Source organism: Schistocerca piceifrons, chromosome 9 (genome assembly GCF_021461385.2).
Source record: "Schistocerca piceifrons isolate TAMUIC-IGC-003096 chromosome 9, iqSchPice1.1, whole genome shotgun sequence".
NCBI classification, from domain to species: Eukaryota; Metazoa; Arthropoda; class Insecta; order Orthoptera; family Acrididae; genus Schistocerca; species Schistocerca piceifrons.
In genome coordinates this window covers 118,004,518-118,025,253 of record NC_060146.1, presented here as the reverse complement: position 1 = coordinate 118,025,253, position 20,736 = coordinate 118,004,518, and the positions used below count along the sequence as shown (strand labels likewise).

At 45.4% G+C, this 20,736-nt stretch overlaps 1 protein-coding gene and 1 pseudogene across 2 annotated transcripts in view; one reads left to right on the top strand and one right to left on the bottom strand.

Moving 5' to 3' along the window:
* The window catches only part of LOC124717231 (gamma-interferon-inducible lysosomal thiol reductase-like), an 84,255-nt gene that overhangs the window by 25,561 nt on the left and 37,958 nt on the right, over positions 1-20,736 (bottom strand). Inside the window, exons 2-3 of one of the 2 annotated variants that reach the window (XM_047244030.1) lie at positions 19,474-19,650; positions 6,464-6,637 (exon numbers count right to left, since the gene is read on the bottom strand). In XM_047244030.1, coding sequence (XP_047099986.1) covers positions 6,464-6,637; positions 19,474-19,650 — 351 coding nt within the window. The remainder of the gene's footprint in view (positions 1-6,463; positions 6,638-19,473; positions 19,651-20,736) is intronic. The other variant, XM_047244031.1, reaches the window with a different exon arrangement.
* LOC124717471 lies at positions 9,889-10,006 on the top strand (annotated as a pseudogene).

The following is a 20,736-nucleotide window of genomic DNA, read 5'->3' as shown; positions in this document are numbered from 1 at the left end:
TTTTCATAAATCGCTTCGGGCAAATTCCGGGATGGTTCCTTTGAAAGGGCGCGGCCGACTTCCTTCCCCATGCTTCCCTAATCCGATGAGACCCATGACCTCGCTGTTTGGTCCCCTCCCTCAAATCAGCCAACCAACACTGCCCATCGCGACGTTGGATGCCACCTGGGGATATGACGCAGTAACAAAAGCATGTAAGCGGAGCAGACACGGATGGGGCAGCCGGCCGCGGTGGTCTCGCGGTTCTAGGCGCGCAGTCCGGAACCGCGCAACTGCTACGGTCGCAGGTTCGAATCCTGCCTCGGGGACTGATGACCTAAGATGTTAAGTCCCATAGTGCTCAGAGCCATGTGAACCACGGACGGGGGTCACCCTAGCGAAGATATGGGCTAAAAATGGGGAAATCCACTGAGATAAGCGACTCTGACAAAGGGCAGATTATAATTACGCAGAGCCCGTAAACGAGTATCTCGTAAACGGTAAAGCTGATCGAATGTTCGCGTGCTACTGTCGTGAGCATCTGCGGAAAGAGGTAGAAGGACAGCGAAACTACCACTACGCACTTAATGGTTGGACGTCCATGACCCTTCACAGAACGTGGGGTCCAGAGGCTTGTCTGGTTCGTAAACTAGGGTAGACAGTATCTGTGGCATCTCTGCTGGTGTACGCACAAGTGTTTCGTAGCACACCGTTTATCGTACATTGGTGAACATACAGCTCAATCACATCGTCAATTACGAATGCAGTGGGCACGGGACCATCGGTTTTCGATCATAGATCAATGGAAATGTGTCGGATCTTCGGGTGAATCACGTTTTTGTTCCACTATGTCGACAGTGGTCTCCTCAAACAGGGCCTCGAAACTTGCAGAACGCCACGGACGCAGGCTGCTGGAAACAATATTACGCTGTGGAAGACATTCACCTGCGCTTGCATGGCACCTGTGGTAGTACTCGAGTACACGCTGACAGCTGCGAACCACCTGCATCCCTCCATGCTTGATGTCTTCCCCGTCATTGATGTCATCATTCAGCAGTATAACTGTCCGTGTCTCGGAGCCAGAACGTTGCTACAATGGTTTGAGGAGCGTTATAGTGAACTCACGTTGATGTCTCGGCGACCAAATTCGACTGATGTAAATCCTATGGAACCCATCTGAGTCGCTACCGGGCGCCATAACAGCGTACGCAAATCAGCAGCCATTATTTAAGCGATTTTCATGGGCTATGCGCAGATGTCTAATTTTACACACCTCTACAAATCTACGAACAATATGTCGGATCCCTGATACGCATAATCAGTGATGTATTTCGTTCCGAAGACGCACAAACAGCTATTAAGCGGGTGGTCATAATATGTCGGCTGATCAGTGTAAATCTCAGTCTACTACATGTGTGGATATGCAAATGATTAGCATTTCAGTGCAACAGCACAACGTATGAACGAGTAACGTCGTCTACACTCTGTATGTAAGGAAACATTGGGCGGTGGCTTTCTCATTCAGACAGCATTCAAATGTTAGTCGTTTGTGAGGAGATGTTGCTCTTCCACGTGTGAGATGGAGAAGCATCTACCAGCGCGTGTCGGAATCCGACATCAGTTGGGTCGCGACCTACTGTGGCTGCGGTTCATTGTTCTACGGTAATCGCACGACTGTTGCGTGAATATGGAACATATGACTTGAGAACGGCCATACTCGACGCCATGCAGGAGTTCAACAGCCCCAAGCGACTAGTGCCTGAGGGGATCGACGCACTGTTCGACCTGGCAGTACAGGATCATACAGCTACGTCACCGATCATGAGTCAGCAAGTGGGCCTGTAAGCAGCGATGCAAGCATCCACAGGGGCAGTTCGTCTACGTCTGGAGTAGCAGGGACTGTCAGCGCAGCGACCACTGTTGTGGCTCGCCACAGAGGGAGCCTCTCTGGCGAGACTATGCCCTTTGGCAACACTGGTTACTGGAGTGGCAGCACATCATCTTTTCAGATGAGTCACAATTCTGCATACAGCATCAGAACAGACGTATCAACGTGTGGAGGCCCCACGGAGATCGAGCGCTGCCACACTGTATTCGTCATCTAGAAATAATCTTTCACTCTGTTCTGTGCGACTCCGTGCACAACGGTAAGGAGAGGTGGGCGACAGAGTGGTGTGGCGACTGTCGTCATAGGAAAGCCAGACAGGAGCAGAAATGATTAGCGAACAAGGAAACACAACAAACAGATTTACTTAACTTGTATGCTCCAAGAGAACAAAGGCATTAGACATATTGCAGCTCGTACAGCAGCAACAACGATGGAGTCGGAGAAGCCACTAAGCGGCTTCTGTGTAGTGTCCCAACGCCATGTAACTGCTGAAGGCCGCCCTATATCGCAGTGGCAGAGGGCGCTCGTGATACACAGCTGTTGGAGGCGCGGCTCCGTGAGCGTGCACGATTGGGTCCGCCAGGTATTATGAGACCGCTATCGGCATCAGACAAACTTGCGATTCTGCAGCTGTGATGCCCATGATACATGTATCCACACTCTGAAGCAGTGTAACGATGCATTGATGGGGGGATGGGGGGGGGGAAGGGGCAATGAACTCTATGTGATCAAAAGTATCCGGATAACTGGCTGAAAATGTTCGTGGCGCCCTCGATCGGTATTGGTGGAATTCAGAATGGTATTGGCCCACTCTTAGCCTTGATGACAGCTTCCTCTCTCGCAGACATACGTTCAATCAAGTGATGGAAGGTTGTTTTAGGGAATGGCAGCCCACTCTACACGGGTTGCTGCACTCAGGAGAGGTATCGATGTCGTTCGGAGAGGCCTGGCACAAAGTCGGCGTTCCAAAACATCCCAGAGGCGTTCTGTAGGATTCAGGTCAGGACTCCGTGCAGGACAGTCCATTGCAGTGATGTTATTGTCGTGAAACCACTCCGCCACAGGCCGTGCATTATGAACAGGTGCTCGACAGTGTTGAAAGATGCAATCGCCGTCCCCGTATTGCTCTTCAACAGTGGGAAGCAAGAAGGTGCTCAAACCATCAATGTATACCTGTGCTGTGATAGTGCCACGCAAACCAACAAGAAGTGGAAGCTCCGCCTATGAAAAACACGACCACATCATACACCACCACCTCCGATTTTACTTTTGGCACTACACTCGCTAGCAGATGATCACCGCGCATCCGCCATACCCACACCCTACCATCGGATCTCCACATTACGTACCGTGATTCGTCACTCCACATAACGTTTCTCCACTATTCAGTCGCCCAATGTTTACGTTCCTTACACCAAGTGATGCGTCGTTTGGCATTTACCGGCGTGATGTGTGGCTTATGAGCAGCCACTCGACCATGAAATCCAAGTTTTCTCACCTCCCGCCTAACTGTCATAGTACTTGCGGTGGATCCTGATGCAGTTTGGAATTCCTGTGTGATGTCTGGATAGATGTCAGACTATTACACATGACAACCAACTGTCGGCGGGTGTCTGTCACTCAACAGACGAGGTCGGCCTGTACGCTTTTGTGCTGTACGTGTCCCTTCCCGTTTCCACTTCACTATCAAATCGCAAACAGTGGACGTACGGATGTTAAGGAGTGTGGAAATCTCGTGTACAGACGTGTGACACAAGTGACACCCAATCACCTGACAACGTTCGAAGTCCGTGAGTTCCGCGGAGCGCCCCATTCTGCTCTCTCACCATGTCTAATGACTACTGAGGTCAGTTGGTGGCAGCACAATGCACAGTTTTAATTTTCACTGCGGTTTACATTTTGCAACTGCTCGTTCCTTTCTTTCCAGATAGTCCTCGTATTATACAAAATATGAACCTTTTGCAACATAGATACTGCTGATAATGGACAGTGAGCGAAAGTAGTCCGGTAAAACCGACTAGTACCAACACACAGCTCACATTAAAGAATTAATTATTAATATGAGATATTTATAATATCTACAATCTGCAGCGCTCCACAGGTACCAAACATTTTTGTTTCACTTTTGTTGATATGGATATTCCAAATCTATTTCTGTTTCTGACCTATTCAGAACGTCAAAATGGCACATGAGGTATGTTAAAAAAGAAACCGAATTTCGCTGTATCATTTTTATTGCTTAATGTACAACATTTTAAGCACTGAAACTTCCTGGCAGATTAAAACTGTGTGCCCGACCGAGACTCGAACTCGGGACCTTTGCCTTTCGCGGGCAAGTGCTCTACCTACTGGCAGAAGTAAAGCTGAGTACCGGGCGTGAGTCGTGCTTCGGTAGCTCAGATGGTAGAGCACTTGCCCGCGAAAGGCAAAGGTCCCGAGTTCGAGTCTCGGTCGGGCACACAGTTTTAATCTGCCAGGAAGTTTCATATCAGCGCACACTCCGCTGCAGAGTGAAAATCTCATTCTGGAAACATCCCCCAGGCTGTGGCTAAGCCATGTCTCCGCAGTATCCTTTCTTTCAGGAGTGCTAGTTCTGGAAGGTTCGCAGGAGAGCTTCTGTAAAGTTTGGAAGGCAGGAGACGAGATACTGGCAGAAGTAAAGCTGAGTACCGGGCGTGAGTCGTGCTTCGGTAGCTCGGATGGTAGAGCACTTGCCCGCGAAAGGCAAAGGTCCCGAGTTCGAGTCTCGGTCGGGCACACAGTTTTAATCTGCCAGGAAGTTTCATATCAGCGCACACTCCGCTGCAGAGTGAAAATCTCATTCTGGGTTTTAAGCACTGTCCCATTAAAAATCGTCCCCTCTACTGGCAATACACCGTTTCCGCCGTTTCTTCCAGTTTTGGAACGCCTCATGTAACATTTGGGATGGTGTACAGGTTTCTCGCCCTGTATCTCCTCTATGGTTTGGAATCGACGTCCTCGTTGAAAGTTTTTCAGTATGTTTTGTTTTTCAGTATGGGCAACAGGAAAAAGTCTGCTGGAACTAGGTCCAGAGAATACGGTGGTTGGAGTACAATGGGAATGTGGTGTTCTGTTCGATAGCTACAGACAAGGAATGACTTGTGAGCTGGCGCATTGTCATGATGCAACATCCAACTCTGGTTTTCTCACAATTCAGGCAACTCCCTGTGCATATCATCCATCATGCACACTAGGATTCCCTTGTACACTTCCTCATTTACCATCTCACCAACTGGCACAAATACGCGGTGGATAATGCTTTTTTAGTCAAAACATCACCTTAATCTTTGACCGTCTCATGTGTACTCTTTTTGGACGAGGTGACCCTTTGCCCACCCACAGCGACGACTGCATTTTCGTTTCAGCATCATAGCCGTACACCCATGTCTCATCGCCTGTTATGATGTTCTTAAGAAAGTTTTCATTGCCATCAACGCCGGCCGAAGTGGCCGTGCGGTTAAAGGCGCTGCAGTCTGGAACCGCAAGACCGTTACGGTCGCAGGTTCGAATCCTGCCTCGGGCATGGATGTTTGTGATGTCCTTAGGTTAGTTAGGTTTATCTAGTTCTAAGTTCTAGGGGACTAATGACCTCAGCAGTTGAGTCCCATAGTGCTCAGAGCCATTTGAACCATTTTTGATTGCCATCAACAGCAGCAAACAGTTCCTCACACATTTGAACACGAGACTGTATCTAATCTCCAGTCAACAAAAGCAGTACGAATTTTGCACTGACTCAACGCATAAGTTTTTCACTCAAAATTTGATGGCACAATTCTACGCTGATGTCCACCTCCTCAGCAACTTCCCAAACATTAAACGACGATTTCCGCGAATGGCAGCACGAACGCTATTCACTTGTCATTATCTGTTGATATGGAAGGACGTCCACACTTGGAAACTGCCCTGTTGAAAACGTTTAAAACCACTCGTAGCACTGCGTGCGACTCATACAGTCCTCCCCATGTGCTTAGCTAAGCATTTGAAATGTTCCTGTGAAAGTTTTGCCAAGTTTGTAGCAGAATTTCCCATACACAAGTTGTTCTTCAAGCTCCTTCATTGCACTAATCCAACGAGCAGACTGTATGTACATGTGCTTACTTCAGCAGATGTGGTTCGCTTGTTGATTGTCCGAGCGACACGAGGAAAATGGCAGTTTGTTGTCTAAACCTGCCGCTAGGTGCGCTCATTAGCTGCAGCACGCTCTCTCTGCTGTTTGGTGCGCTATTTCAAAAGTTCGTTTTTTTTTTAAACACACCTCGAATGTGGAAACATAATCATAAATAAATGCTGAAATAAATATATTAAAATATTTAAAAAATAGCAGTACAAATATGAAAATAAAGATTACTAGTGAGAGCAGCGGAATTGCTTCTTTTGCCTGTTAACCTGCTACTTCACCAATGTGATTTGTAGACGTGCAACAGAGGCTCATTATAGAACAGGTGAATGGAAGGATGCACTAACCTTCTGCTCTGTGGTACTGTAGTATCGTATAGTGTCAAGACTATACACATGTGTTGGCAGCAGTTACAAATCGGAGAGAGAGAGAGAGAGGAATTACACTCTGAGACTCACCTCTTCGCCAATGGCTTCAGGGTCACTCTCATCGCTCATCATACACGCTACGTAGTTCAGAAGTTGCATTTTATTATTTACATATTTTATTGCACATGAGTGTACTTTATTGCCTTGGCACTCCGTTGGACCGTGCTGACATACAAATTCATATCCTCTTGAAGTTTTTGTCGTCTGTGGAAATAAAAAAAAATAATTAGCTTATAAAGCAGTTACTTTCTGCGATACAAAAATTCTCTTATTTACTGACGTCACGAACTTCAGGTTGTTGTGGTCATAAGATCCCAGTATATGTTCTTGCAAATCTTTTATGTCAACAGTTTTCACAAGAACACTTACGGGACATTGTTACACAAGTGGAAAAGTACGAGTGAAGAAATTTTTATAGTAGTATTCGCGGAATTCAGTGGGTCATATAAGTTTATGTTAACGTAGTGATATATTTCACATCTTATCAAAACAATGAAAATTTTATAGCAGAGACGAGGCGGCCTGTGTGAAATAAGTGCACACCAATTCAGAATTAAGCAATTTAAGTGCATCTAAAGATGTTCTGGTGTGGAGCCATATCCCTTTTTGTTTGCTTATCATCCAGTTAAAATTTCATACATACATTCAGTGTGAGACTGAATCCACGATTTTGCGGCAAAACTAACAGTACAGCGTTATAATTTAATAAGTGTCAATGAATTTTTCAGTTTTTTGAAGCTAATATCATTAAAACGCAAGAATAAAACTTATTCTTGGTAATTTTTTACAGGGTCAACATGGTTGGATTATTTAGGAATCGAAACTATTCGCAGCTTGACCAGATTAAATTTATTAGGTGTTTCTTTATTTACATACATACATTAAACCTTGTTCAATAGATCATGAATACGACATTTCCTATTGAGGAACATGTCACTTTAAAATAAGTTTTCTTCACCTAAATTAATTAATTAATTTTTTTACAGTTACTAATTCAGATCTAAAAATTCATCTATAGAGTAGAAGGAGTTGTCATTCAGAAACTTTTTTAATTTGCTTTTAAATGTTGGTTGGCTATCTGTCAGACATTTAATGCTACTTGGCAAATGACCAAAGATTTTTGTGGCAGTATAATTCACCCCTTTCTGTGCCAAAGTGAGATTTAATCCAGAATAGTGAAGATCATCCTTTCTTGTACTGTTGTAGCTATGCACTTCTCTTTTTTTGTTTTTTGAATTGGGATGGGTTATTAATAACAAATTTCATGTGTGAATATATGTATTGCCTAGGTATTGTGAATATCCTGAGTTCTTTAAATAAATGTCTGCAAGGTGATCTTGGGCGAGCTCCAGCTATTATTCAGATTACACGCTTTTGTGCAATAATACTTTCTCTCTTAATGATGAATTGCGCCAAAATATGATGCCATATGAAAGCAGTGCATGAAAATAGGCATATTAGGCTAATTTACTGAATTATCACCAAAATTTGCAATAACCCTAATAGCATAAGTAGCTGAACCTAACCATTTCAGGAGATCATTGATTTGTTTCTTCCAATTCAATTTCTCACCAATGCACACATCCAGAAATTTTGTATATTTTGCCTTATCAACAGACATCTCTTCATGGTCTATATTTAACAAGGGTGTTATGCTGTTTACTGTACAGAATTGTATAAACTGTGTTTTCTCAAAATTTAGTGAGAGTCCATTTGCGGAGAAATGTCTGAAAGACATTATTTACAATTTCCTCAGCTGACTCTTGTTTGTTGGGTGTGGTTACTATACTTGTATCATCAGCAAAAAGTACTAGCTTTGCATCTTCATGAATATAGAGTGGCAAGTAATTAATATATATTAAGAACAATAAGGGGCCCAAGACTGAACCCTATGGGCCACCATTCTTCATACCTCCCCAGTTAGAGGACTCTGCTGATTTTTTTTCAGACTATCTGTACTGTTAATTTCAACCTTCTGCATTCTTCCAGTTTAATATGAATTATACCATTATTTTATTTTATTTTATTATTACTTGTTCAGAAGCCAAATAAGGGGGATATCTGACAAATGAATCGTTTCTGGGCATACATCTGTTTGAACGTTTTTACTGGAATTAGTTTCAGGAACCACTCATAGTATCCTGACAGTCCGTTTTTCAACACCCAGTAAATGAATATAACGATATAATCAATAAATACCACGCTGTAAAAAAATATGGACTTATACTTGAAGCTAAATGGCAATTAACCCTGTGCCAAACCGATTACTTTCAAACCGTAATTTCACTTGTTTGTCTATGTTAATTAATCTGTGTTATAAAACTGCTTTATCCGATCCCTTAAATTGTGAATACTCTGATAAGTTATCCTGTTGGGGTGTTAAAAACTGTACCCATTTCAGCCAACCAACTTCACTTCGTATTTCGGTTCCTGTAGTCCAGAAACTGTACATTCCATAACTCTAGGTTTTCCTCATACAAACTAATTAAATGCCCAACTTCGTAGACAGTCCGCTTCCTGGCAACTTACTTTATCTCTTTTCTTGCTGACTTAAGTCCCAACTTTCCCGATGGTGCTGGTACACATTAATCACGTGTGGACTCATGGTGTGTATGTTGCGCAACAAATAATGCGCTTCACTGTCATCCACACTAACGTAATATCGAGTCTCTTGGTGACAATTATTTTCTCCATTGATTAATTCTGTGTAATGTTTTTGTGGTCTTTGCAGCGTTACGCTGTTTAAGTCTAGAACTTTCGAAAAAAGGCTAACTGCTTGTGCTGTTCGGAAGTAAAATGGTGATTTCTTCGTTCAGAAACATGCCACTGCCACAAATTATGAGTCAAAACTCGCAGTTTCGTGAGTACTTTCATTTTATGTATGCGTGAATACGGAAAAATATACAGTCATGTTCAGAAGAAACAGAACACCTTGAACGACTATAGATAGGACGTTCGTATTCATGGCACATGTACCTTAGTATGTTCTGCAGAAATGATTAGCATTTGAATCATGTCGGCCCAGGGGTTTAAGGTCGACATCGATATCTCAGTACAACACCATCTACAGATAAAATGTGCCTACGGCTCTGTTGCCGCTGTAAACCGAAGTTAATGGAACAGTGTGACTTGAGCAACATGCAGGATGCCTCACAGACGTGTGCGCGAACCATATCGTCAAATCAGTGAGTTTCAAAGAGGGCGTATTATTGTCAGGCAAGTATGTGGTGCATCCATCCGGAAAACTGCTGCTCGTGTGGTACAAATTGTTTAGGCACTGCAGTCGGTGTGTGCAAAATGGTTCACGGAAGGCGATAGAACAAGACGAGATGGGTCAGGTCACACCAACCAGATCGCCCCCCGAGAAGATCGACACCTCATCCAAATGGCTTTGCAGGATAGATCTGCGTCCTCGTCGGTTCTCACGCAAGTGGATCGGTGTAACACATCGTAAGGCCAATGGCCTTGCCGCAGTTGTAACACCGGTTCCCGTCAGATCACCGAAGTTAAGCGCTGTCGTCCTGGGCTAGCACTTGGATGGGTGACCATCCGATGTGCCGAGTGCTGTTGGCAAGCGGGGTGCACTCAGCCCTTGCGAGGTAAACTGAGGAGCTGCTTGATTGAGAAGTAGCGGCTCGGGTCTCGGAAACTGACATACGGCCGGGAGAGCGGTGTGCTGACCACATGCCCCTCCATATCCGCATCCAGTGACGCCTATGGACTGAGGATGACACAGCGGCCGGTCGGTGCGGTTGGGCCTTCATAGCCTGTTCGGAAGGAGTTTAGTTTTTAGTTTTGTAACACATCGTAAATTATCGAGGGTGACAGTCCATTGCTGTTTATTGCGGCATGGGTTACTTGCGCGTCATCCACTTCTCCGCCCACCTTTGAAGATTGTGTGGAAACATGCTAGACGGCAATGGTGTATGGAACGACGTCGCTGGTGACGGGAATGGTATCAGATAGTGTATTCGCACTAATCCAGTTTCTGTTTCAAAATAATGGCCGCATTTTAGTTCGCCGCAGACAGGGGGAGCGGTATCACAGTGACTACATTTGCTCAAGACATACAGCGCCAATTCGAGGCCTTATGGTGTGGGGTGCTAGTGGGTACAGCCACAAATCACAGTTGGTGCGTGCCCAGGGCACTGTGACCAGTGTGATCTATATGAATGACATCCTGCGACCTGTGGCCATACCCTTTCTGCACAACAACCCCGACGCCACTTTGCATCAAGACAATGCACCACTACATGTTGCTGCACGAACACGTGCTTTCTTGGTGTCACAAGCCGTCAGCCTTTTGTCCTGGCCTGCCAGATCACCAGACTTGCCGCTATTTAAAAATGTGGGGATATGGTGAAATGACGGCCGCAGCGCTGTGACCCAATGCCAACCGTCACGGATGAATTTTGGAAGCAAGTGAATGCAGCATGGATGGCCATACCACAGGGCGCCGTTCGCGCCTTATATGCGTCGACGCTGTCACGCGTGGGACAAGTTATCAGGCCCCATGGCATACCCTGTGGCTACTAGGCTACAAGACATGCTGAACTGAGGTGACTGCAGTGCTGATCATTTCTCGAGAACATATTAATGTGCATGACCTATTAATCTCTACTCGTTCAAGGTGTTCTGTTTTTTTTTTTTTTTCTAAACATGAGTGTATTACCGAGATGTGGTAGTGTAAAAAATGTAAAACAGGGCGCAAATGGTGGATGCAATACAGCTGCTCGTCATTCTGAGCTCCCCCTACAATGCCAGTACAGTTGTCTGAGAGGTACCGCAAACAGCTGTCGAGAGATGGAAATTGCCGTCTACATGGGATGTCTAAACTCGCAAAGCGCGGCTGAGATCTTGTCCACTCTCGGACACTCCGTGCAAGTTGGCACTGTTTATACGACACATATTTCCCGCAAAAGCTTTCTGTGAGTGAAAAAGCCTTCGCGTACATATCCAGCCTTACTCCCGATGTAATAGTGTGGAAAGCTGTATGGTATGGCATCAGGTCACGGTTGGTAATGATTGACAGAACAACAGTACGTCACAGACGTCCTGCACCACCTCTCATGTGACAGTATTATCTTCGAGGCATTTTTCAACAGGACAACGCTCGTTCAGATACGACACGCGTCTTTCTGAGCTGTCTGTGCGCTATTGAGGCACACCCGTGGCCAGCAAGATCCCCAGACCTGTCGCCAATGGAACACGTGTGGGACCAGCTCGAATGTCAGCTTCTCTCCAATGTCTAGCAATCTAGGCTATCAGCAGATCAAACCCCTTTCAGCCATCTAAATTTCCAAACTGGTATTTTATTGGGTTGCCAGTTTTGGCGATATATTACGCCATCTTCTGGCCCCCTGACCGACGTGTAGGAATATTCCAACCTCTGCTCCAGTCGAAATAGGGCCCAGTGTTCAAAGACTGGTATCTATAGATTTTTGAGATAGTGATCACTTCAGACATCAAAACTCTACGGATGTCAGTCTTTGAACGCTGACCACTATTTCGACCGGACCAAAGTTGGGAATCTTCCCACACGTCCATCAGGGAGCCTGAAGATGGCGTAATATGTCGCAAAAACTGGTAGCTCAACAAAATAACAATTTGGAAATTTAGGTGGCTGAAAGGTGTCTGCACTGAACAGCCGAACTCTCGCGACCATCTGCGGAATGACGGACGTACAGAGAGTTACAACAGTTGTCGGCCAGTTTACTTCAGTAAAGTGTACAACGACTTCATGACACCTCTCCCAATCGAATCGGTGCATTCATCCAGGCCAGAGGGGTGCAACACTATACTGATAAGTGTGCTCATACTACCAAGTTGTTTGTAAATTTGACTTGATTTCTAATCAACAAAGTGACATGATATACTCTCTCAACATGTGAAGTTTCATTTCGTTTAACGTTGTTCAGTTAATGTTTCAACCAACTGTTTGATTCATGCCTCTTTTTAAGATTGGGTACGATGCTTTGGAGGCTTCACAGAATGGATTCTCGTTCCCTCGGTCAGGCATATGAGCAAGGAGGGAGAGGAGTCATGCTGTTCATGACCTTCCTCCCTGCCGAGCGAACTGGTGCAGTGGTTAGCACACTAGACTCGCGTTCGGGACGACCACGGTTCAAACACGCGTCCGACCAGCCTGGTTTAGGTTTTCCAAGTTTTCCCTGAATCACTTCAGGGAAATGTTGGGATGGTTCCTGTTGTCTACATAGTTCATCGTATTCAGCATGTACACAACTTTCCCACTAGAGCGCGTCCCGCTAAGAGCAACAGCGCAGGCGCAGCGCTCGCCCATCTCCGCACTACGAGATGGCGCTGCCTTAGAGACGGACCAAATTCTGCTTCCGCCAATCCGCATATTAACATGTAACACAGCCAGTGAGATCGCTGCTAACATAGAACCTTTACTCCTCACAGATATTATAACGAGTGTACAGACCTCCGATCAGCCAGTCTGCATTTGTCTGTACCAGTCTGCATTAGTCTGCATTTGTCTACACTAGTCTGTACCAGTCTATAGTCAAGTTTCAGTCTGCGCCTAATAAAATTATCATATTCCTGTACATAGCCATGAAGAAAGGTTCAGGAGTGGAATTAAAATACAAGGTGAAAGGATATCAATGATACGATTCGCTGATGACATTGCTATCCTGAGTGAAAGTGAAGAAGAATTAAATGATCTGCTGAACGGAATGAACAGTCTAATGAGTACACAGTATAGTTTGAGAGTAAATCGGAGAAAGACGAAGGTAATGAGTAGAAATGAGAACAGCGAGAAACTTAACATCATGATTGATGGTCACGAAGTCAATGAAGTTAAGGAATTCTGCTACCTAGGCAGTAAAATAACCAATGATGGACGGAGCAAGGAGGACATCAAAAGCAGACTCGCTATGGCAAAAAAGGCATTTCTGGCCAAGAGAAGTCTACTAATATCAAATACTGGCCTTAATTTGAGCAAGAAATTTCTGAGGATGTACATCTGGAGTACAGCATTGTATGGTAGTGAAACATGGACTGTGGGAAAACCGGAACAGAAGAGAATCGAAGCATTTGAGATGTGGTGCTATAGACAAATGTTGAAAATTAGGTGGACTGATAAGGTAAGGAATGAGGAGGTTCTACGCAGAATCGGAGAGGAAAGGAATATGTGGAAAACACTGATAAGGAGAAGGGACAGGATGATAGGACATCTGCTAAGACATGAGGGAATGACTTCCATGGTACTAGAGGGAGCTGTAGAGGGCAAAAACTGTAGAGGAAGACAGAGATTGGAATACGTCAAGCAAATAATTGAGGATGTAGGTTGCAAGTGCTACTCTGAGATGAAGAGGTTAGCACAGGAATTCGTGGCGGGCCGCATCAAACCAGTCAGTAGACTGATGACCAAAAAAAAAAAAAAAAAAAAAAGCCATGAAGATAAATGTATAGACACTTTTTCCAGTATCAGAGATATGTGAGAATAAGATTAACGTACCAGGACCAAAGGAACTTCAGATCGTCAATTGTAAATATCATCCAGAATGAAGTTAAGTAATGTTTATGCTTATTATTATTTTAATAAATGTGTGTGAAAATTAATCAAGTTCTGTTTAAAGTGGTCACCGTCAATCTGCTACTCTAAGTGTGCAAGTGGCATTTCTATTGTCTGACCTAATGGCAGAAGATAAACACGCCACAATAAGACCACGAGACATACTGCTGACACTCGCCTATTTCGTTAGAGCGACAAGTCAAATAATCTGATGGTGTGTGTACCGAAGGTCTTACAGTACGCACCCCACAGTTCCTCTGAAAGGGCACGGCCGACTTACTTCCCCATCCATCCCTAACCCGATGGGACGGATGACGTTGTTTGGTCCCCTCACTAAAATCAACCAACGAACCAACCAATCAACCTTCCTCTCCCTTCCTCCCCCCGCCCCTCTCCCAAAAAAGTAAAGCATTTGTGTTGTCGCGTATGTAAGTTTCCAAGTTTCTTAGCTAACTTTTGGAGAATAAAGCAGAATGAAATCTAAAAGTCTCAAAGATGGCAATGGGTTCTAGAAACTACGAACTCTATTTTAACAAACGACACTTTTCATTCTCCTGGCCATAGTGGATGGACTTGCGGCTTGACTGACTGCGGGGAACATTGCAGCTAGTTGGAGGCATACATTCTCAGGCTGTCTTTCGACGACAAACTCCACATCCCGAGTATTCATGTAGAAGCGGGAAAGCACAGTAAGGCGCAATAGAAACGGAAATAGCCTCCGCTAAGAAGAAAGGAACAACAGAAAGGCTCACTTCCCCAAGGTCGGTGGACACGACTGAAATAAACAGCATTCCTCTCATTCACACATTCACATAGCTTTATGAAACGTTGTTACATTATGAGAAGTGGCAGCTTTTTATGTAATATTTGCCACAGTAAATAATTTTCTTGAGTAGATGTATAAAGGAGGCTCGTTTCAGAAGTTATACGAGTATATATTGTTGTCAAGTAGAAAGTTCGGTGGTTGAGCTAGGTGTGTGCTGGGTGTGGAGGCCCGATTTTGGAATGCTGTTGCTGTAACTTGGCATATACTGAAGAAGGTGATATCCTGCTATACACTCGCTAAGCACTCGCGTTTCCGTAAGAGCGTGTAAACATTTAACAAGACATAGAGAATGCTCCACTGAACAATTATAGGTAGGGGACCTGGGGTTCGGAGACTTCAGCTTAAGGAAATACAGAACTAATTCGTTTACCGCTTTGTCTAGCATTACTGTTTTCCACCTTATTTACAACTAACATGTGTACAAGTTTACATGTACTGTGCTATTCATTTACATGTGCATTCCTTATTTCCTGCAATGAAACGAAGAGAATGAGTTTGATTACAAGTATTTCCTGGTCGCTGGATTGGCGAGGGGGGGGGGGTCCTATTCCATGGCCTTCGAGGTGACCTGACCTGAAGACCATTGATTATTTTCTATGGGGATATCTAAAGTCACTTGTGTATGAGACCCCAGTGGGTACAGAGATAGAATTAGTTGCCAGAATTGCAGCTGTCTGTGGCGTGATTCGAAACACACCTGGGATATTTGCCAGGGTGTGTCAGAATCTTGTTCGCTTGCATTAACATTGATGACGGTCGGTTTCAGAACATTTTGAAAGATACGTTACAAATGGTACGTTTATTGTGTCAATGATGGTATTTTCAGTTAACTGTAACTAATGTAAGTGAAAAAGTACATAGTACTGTGATTTTATTCCTATTACCTCCTTAAGCTGTCTTCTCCAACTCCAGGTTCCCTACCTCAAATTGTTCAGCACGTACGTACGTACGTCCTGTTAAATTTCACCCTGTGTTTCCAAATCTGTTTCAGTGCTCCAGGCGTATATATACGACTTGCTATGAAAAATATTCACAGCTGTTCCCTGCCACACTCATATAGAGATGTATAACGTCTACTATACGGCCAGAGAGTCGGAGATGATTGTTGCAGAAGTATATGCGATCTAATTGTTGGAATACTGGGAATTATCCGAACGACTTATTGAATACTGAACTCTCTTTAGGGGTCATTGGTATCGCAATATTATCTAGTTGGTGTGGTGTGCTTTCCTTATTATCAGACAAAAATAAAACGGTGTTAGTGTCCGTTTACAAAAGATGAGGTGCTAAGTCTTCTAAATCAAAGTGACGACTTGGACTCCATGGTGCCTACCGCAGCTGGCTATGGTTGGACAGACAGTGATGCCGATGAGCCGTCGAAACAGATACTCAGAATACTAGTGTACGCGCAAACGCTGAATCAGGAAATGCAGAATCCAATTCAAATTGTTCAAATGCAGTTCAAATCGCAATCAAATACGTTTTCAAACGGAATGTATTGGAAAGTAACACAAATGTCCATTTTCGATACACGTAAAACAGATAAGACTTAAAGAAACTCAGATCACTTGCAAATATCACACATTTCATGATAAAAGGCCTTCTTTTGTTTCAAGGTACAAGCTGTACAGAGTACAGTATTATTAGGTAGTTCGAAAAGTATAGCGTTTCACTATCGGTAAAATTCTGTACATGGAGGATTAAAAAAATGTTCAAAATAGTTTTAATACATTATATAGGCTCAAACGTGTAAAACAGGAAAGAAGTACAAATGTTGCGCAAAAGTCAATCTCATGTCTAAGAACAACAAAAACTGCTAAAGATGACGGAAACTGTTTATGGTGTCTTTATTACAAATTTCTCCGTGTGATTCTAAAATCAGTCACTGGAGTGAACTACGGACGAAAAAACATCGTGTGTTCCTAGTTATGCTATTCTCTAGGTACTAGACTCTACCCTATTGCACGCCGCTAGAGAGGTGAAGAGTTCCTAGTGGTAAAAAAAAAAAAAAAAAAAAAAAAAAAAAAAAAACAAACAAACAGGTCCTTCCTGTTTCCATGAAGAGCCATCGAACAGACGGGCAAAACCGTAGGTCTTGTTTCTGATGTCGATCTGTTGCATGTTTATGGTCACATAATGAGAATAATGGAATGTAGTCGAATTAAGACGGGTGATGCTGAGGGAATTAGATTAGGAAATGTGACACTTATAGTAAAGGAGCTTTGCTATTTGGGGAGCAAAATAACTGATGATGGTCGAAGTACAGATGATATAAAATGTAACTGGCAATGGCAAGGAAAGCGTTTCTGAGGAAGAGTATAGATTTAAGTGTCAGGAAGTTGTTTCTGAAAGTACACTCCTGGAAATGGAAAAAAGAACACATTGACACCGGTGTGTCAGACCCACCATACTTGCTCCGGACACTGCGAGAGGGCTGTACAAGCAATGAACACACGCACGGCACAGCGGACACACCAGGAACCGCGGTGTTGGCCGTCGAATGGCGCTAGCTGCGCAGCATTTGTGCACCGCCTCCGTCAGTGTCAGCCAGTTTGCCGTGGCATACGGAGCTCCATCGCAGTCTTTAACACTGGTAGCATGCCGCGACAGCGTGGACGTGAACCGTATGTGCAGTTGACGGACTTTGAGCGAGGGCGTATAGTGGGCATGCGGGAGGCCGGGTGGACGTACCGCCGAATTGCTCAACACGTGGGGCGTGAGGTCTCCACAGTACATCGATGTTGTCGCCAGTGGTCGGCGGAAGGTGCACGTGCCCGTCGACCTGGGACCGGACCGCAGCGACGCACGGATGCACGCCAAGACCGTAGGATCCTACGCAGTGCCGTAGGGGACCGCACCGCCACTTCCCAGCAAATTAGGGACACTGTTGCTCCTGGGGTATCGGCGAGGACCATTCGCAACCGTCTCCATGAAGCTGGGCTACGGTCCCGCACACCGTTAGGCCGTCTTCCGCTCTCGCCCCAACATCGTGCAGGCCGCCTCCAGTGGTGTCGCGACAGGCGTGAATGGAGGGACGAATGGAGACGTGTCGTCTTCAGCGATGAGAGTCGCTTCTGCCTTGGTGCCAATGATGGTCGTATGCGTGTTTGGCGCCGTGCAGGTGAGCGCCACAATCAGGACTGCATACGACCGAGGCACACAGGGCCAACACCCGGCATCATGGTGTGGGGAGCGATCTCCTACACTGGCCGTACACCACTGGTGATCGTCGAGGGGACACTGAATAGTGCACGGTACATCCAAACCGTCATCGAACCCATCGTTCTACCATACCTAGACCGGCAAGGGAACTTGCTGTTCCAACAGGACAATGCACGTCCGCATGTATCCCGTGCCACCCAACGTGCTCTAGAAGGTGTAAGTCAACTACCCTGGCCAGCAAGATCTCCGGATCTGTCCCCCATTGAGCATGTTTGGGACTGGATGAAGCGTCGTCTCACGCGGTCTGCACGTCCAGCACGAACGCTGGTCCAACTGAGGGGCCAGGTGGAAATGGCATGGCAAGCCGTTCCACAGGACTACATCCAGCATCTCTACGATCGTCTCCATGGGAGAATAGCAGCCTGCATTGCTGCGAAAGGTGGATATACACTGTACTAGTGCCGACATTGTGCATGCTCTGTTGCCTGTGTCTATGTGCCTGTGGTTCTGTCAGTGTGATCATGTGATGTATCTGACCCCAGGAATGTGTCAATAAAGTTTCCCCTTCCTGGGACAATGAATTCACGGTGTTCTTATTTCAATTTCCAGGAGTGTATTTGTATGGAGTGTAGCCATGCATGAGAGTGAAAAATGGACGATAAATAGTTTGGACAAGAAGAGAATAGAAGCTTTCGAAATGTGGTACTGCAGAAGAATGCTGAAGATTAGATGGGGAGATCACATAACTAATGAGGAGGTATTGAATAGAATTGGGGAGAAGAGGAGTTTGTGGCACAACTTGAAGAAGGGATCGGTTGGTAGGACATGTTCTGAGGCATCAATGGATTTAGTATTGGAGGGCAGCGTGGAGGGTAAAAATCGTAGAGGGAGACCAAGTGATGAATACACTGATTGAGAAGGATGTAGGTTGCAGTAAGTAATGGCAGATGAAGCAGCTTGCACAGGATAGAGTAGCATGGAGAGCTGCATCAAACCAGTCTGTGGACTGAAGGCCACAACACAACAACAATGTAAAATTTATGGAAACTGAGAATCTCTAACATGGGTTCTGCAAACGACAATCGTGTGGTACTCAGTTCTCTCTATTTGCCCACGAGATCCGGAAAGCAGTGGATACAACCACTCAGGTTGATGCCATGTTGCGTAGCTTCTGGACGGCTTTCGGTACAGTTCCCACTGCCGCATAATGATCAAAATACGAGCGTACCAGACCAGCTGCGTACCAGACTAGCTGTGTGACTAAATTGACGAGTTTCTAGAGAGGGTAGGAGGGGGAAGGAGAGACAGCTACAAAATCAACCACCACCAACCCCGCTCCCCCAAGAAGCGACAGCCTGGACCTAAGCCTGCTTAATTACTTGAGTTACTCATGCAAGTAAGAGCGAGGACGATGCTCGTTATGCTATGTGGAACCGAATCTCCTTCCTCAGGTTCGACAATCAGAGGTACCAATGGGCATGATAGGTGCACGCAGTAAAAAAGTTTGCTCACCTGTGCGTTTCCGTACGGGACCAGGGTGAGGTTCATCAGCTCGGGCGCCTCTGTGTAGGCGGACGCCAGCTGACCGGTGATGAAGGACTGGCAGCAGGGGCATAGCGACTCGTAGTACACCCCCACCTCCACGGGGCGCACGTAGCCCTCGGCGGTGATAACTACCATCGCCGAAGCCTGCAACGTGGAATGTGTGCATCAGTGTGATTGCAGATCAAGCAGAATAACATGGCACCTGCACATAGACCCCTTCTCGTCCTGAGCACTGGCCGAGTCCACCCCGCTGTTCTGAATGGGTGGGCCCCGCAGCCAATTGTCTCCTTGCTCCGTAGCATGGACTGCTATCTTCATGCACAGTTGGTGCAAGGAAAGAGCTTCATAAACATGTACGTATCATATGAAATGGCTTTAAATTTATGATGTATATGTGCAGATTGAAACGATGTATGAAAATTTGTACCAAGGCCGGGCTTCAAAGCTCACTAGGCAGATGCGCTAACCAATGCACCACCCTGGTATAGTGGCTCTGCACAACTACACTCCCTCGCCCCTCCAATTTCCGTTCACACCTCACACCTCAACCGACTTGGTATTCCCCATGAACATGAACAGTAATAGGGGGTGGGGGATACAAAGTGGGCTGAGGCGTGCATGAGAATCAATTGAGGACATAAAGTCTGAGAAGGAATCCGTGATCATGTTTTGGCATTTTACTTTACAGGTCCGTCTTGATCACTCAAACTTGTACACTTCCCTATTACCAGTTTCGTCAACTGCTTCAGATGTGTTACAAACAGAAATAGGGTGTAACCAAAATGTTCAAATTTCAAATGGCTCGGAGCACTATGGGACTTAACATCTGGGGTCACCACTGCCCTAGAACTTGGAACTACTTAAACCTAACTAACCTAAGGACATCACACATCCATGCCCATGCGCCTAGAACCGCACGGCCACCGCGGCCGGCAAAAAGTTCAGTTTGCTGACGCTAAATCTACAAAAGCCCTGGTGCTACATGAGAAAGATAAAAGTGTTTACATGATTAACAGCCATGTATACAAGCCACACATACCACAAAATATCCTGATGCAGTATCAACGTCAAACAAAACATGGAAATTTAGAAATTTGTGGTAAGGTCTTATGGGACGAAACTGCTGAGGTCATCGGTCCCTAAGGTTACACACTACGCTAATGACGACACACACACTCACACCCATGCCCGAGGGAGGACTCGAACCTCCGATGGGGGGAGCCGCTCGGA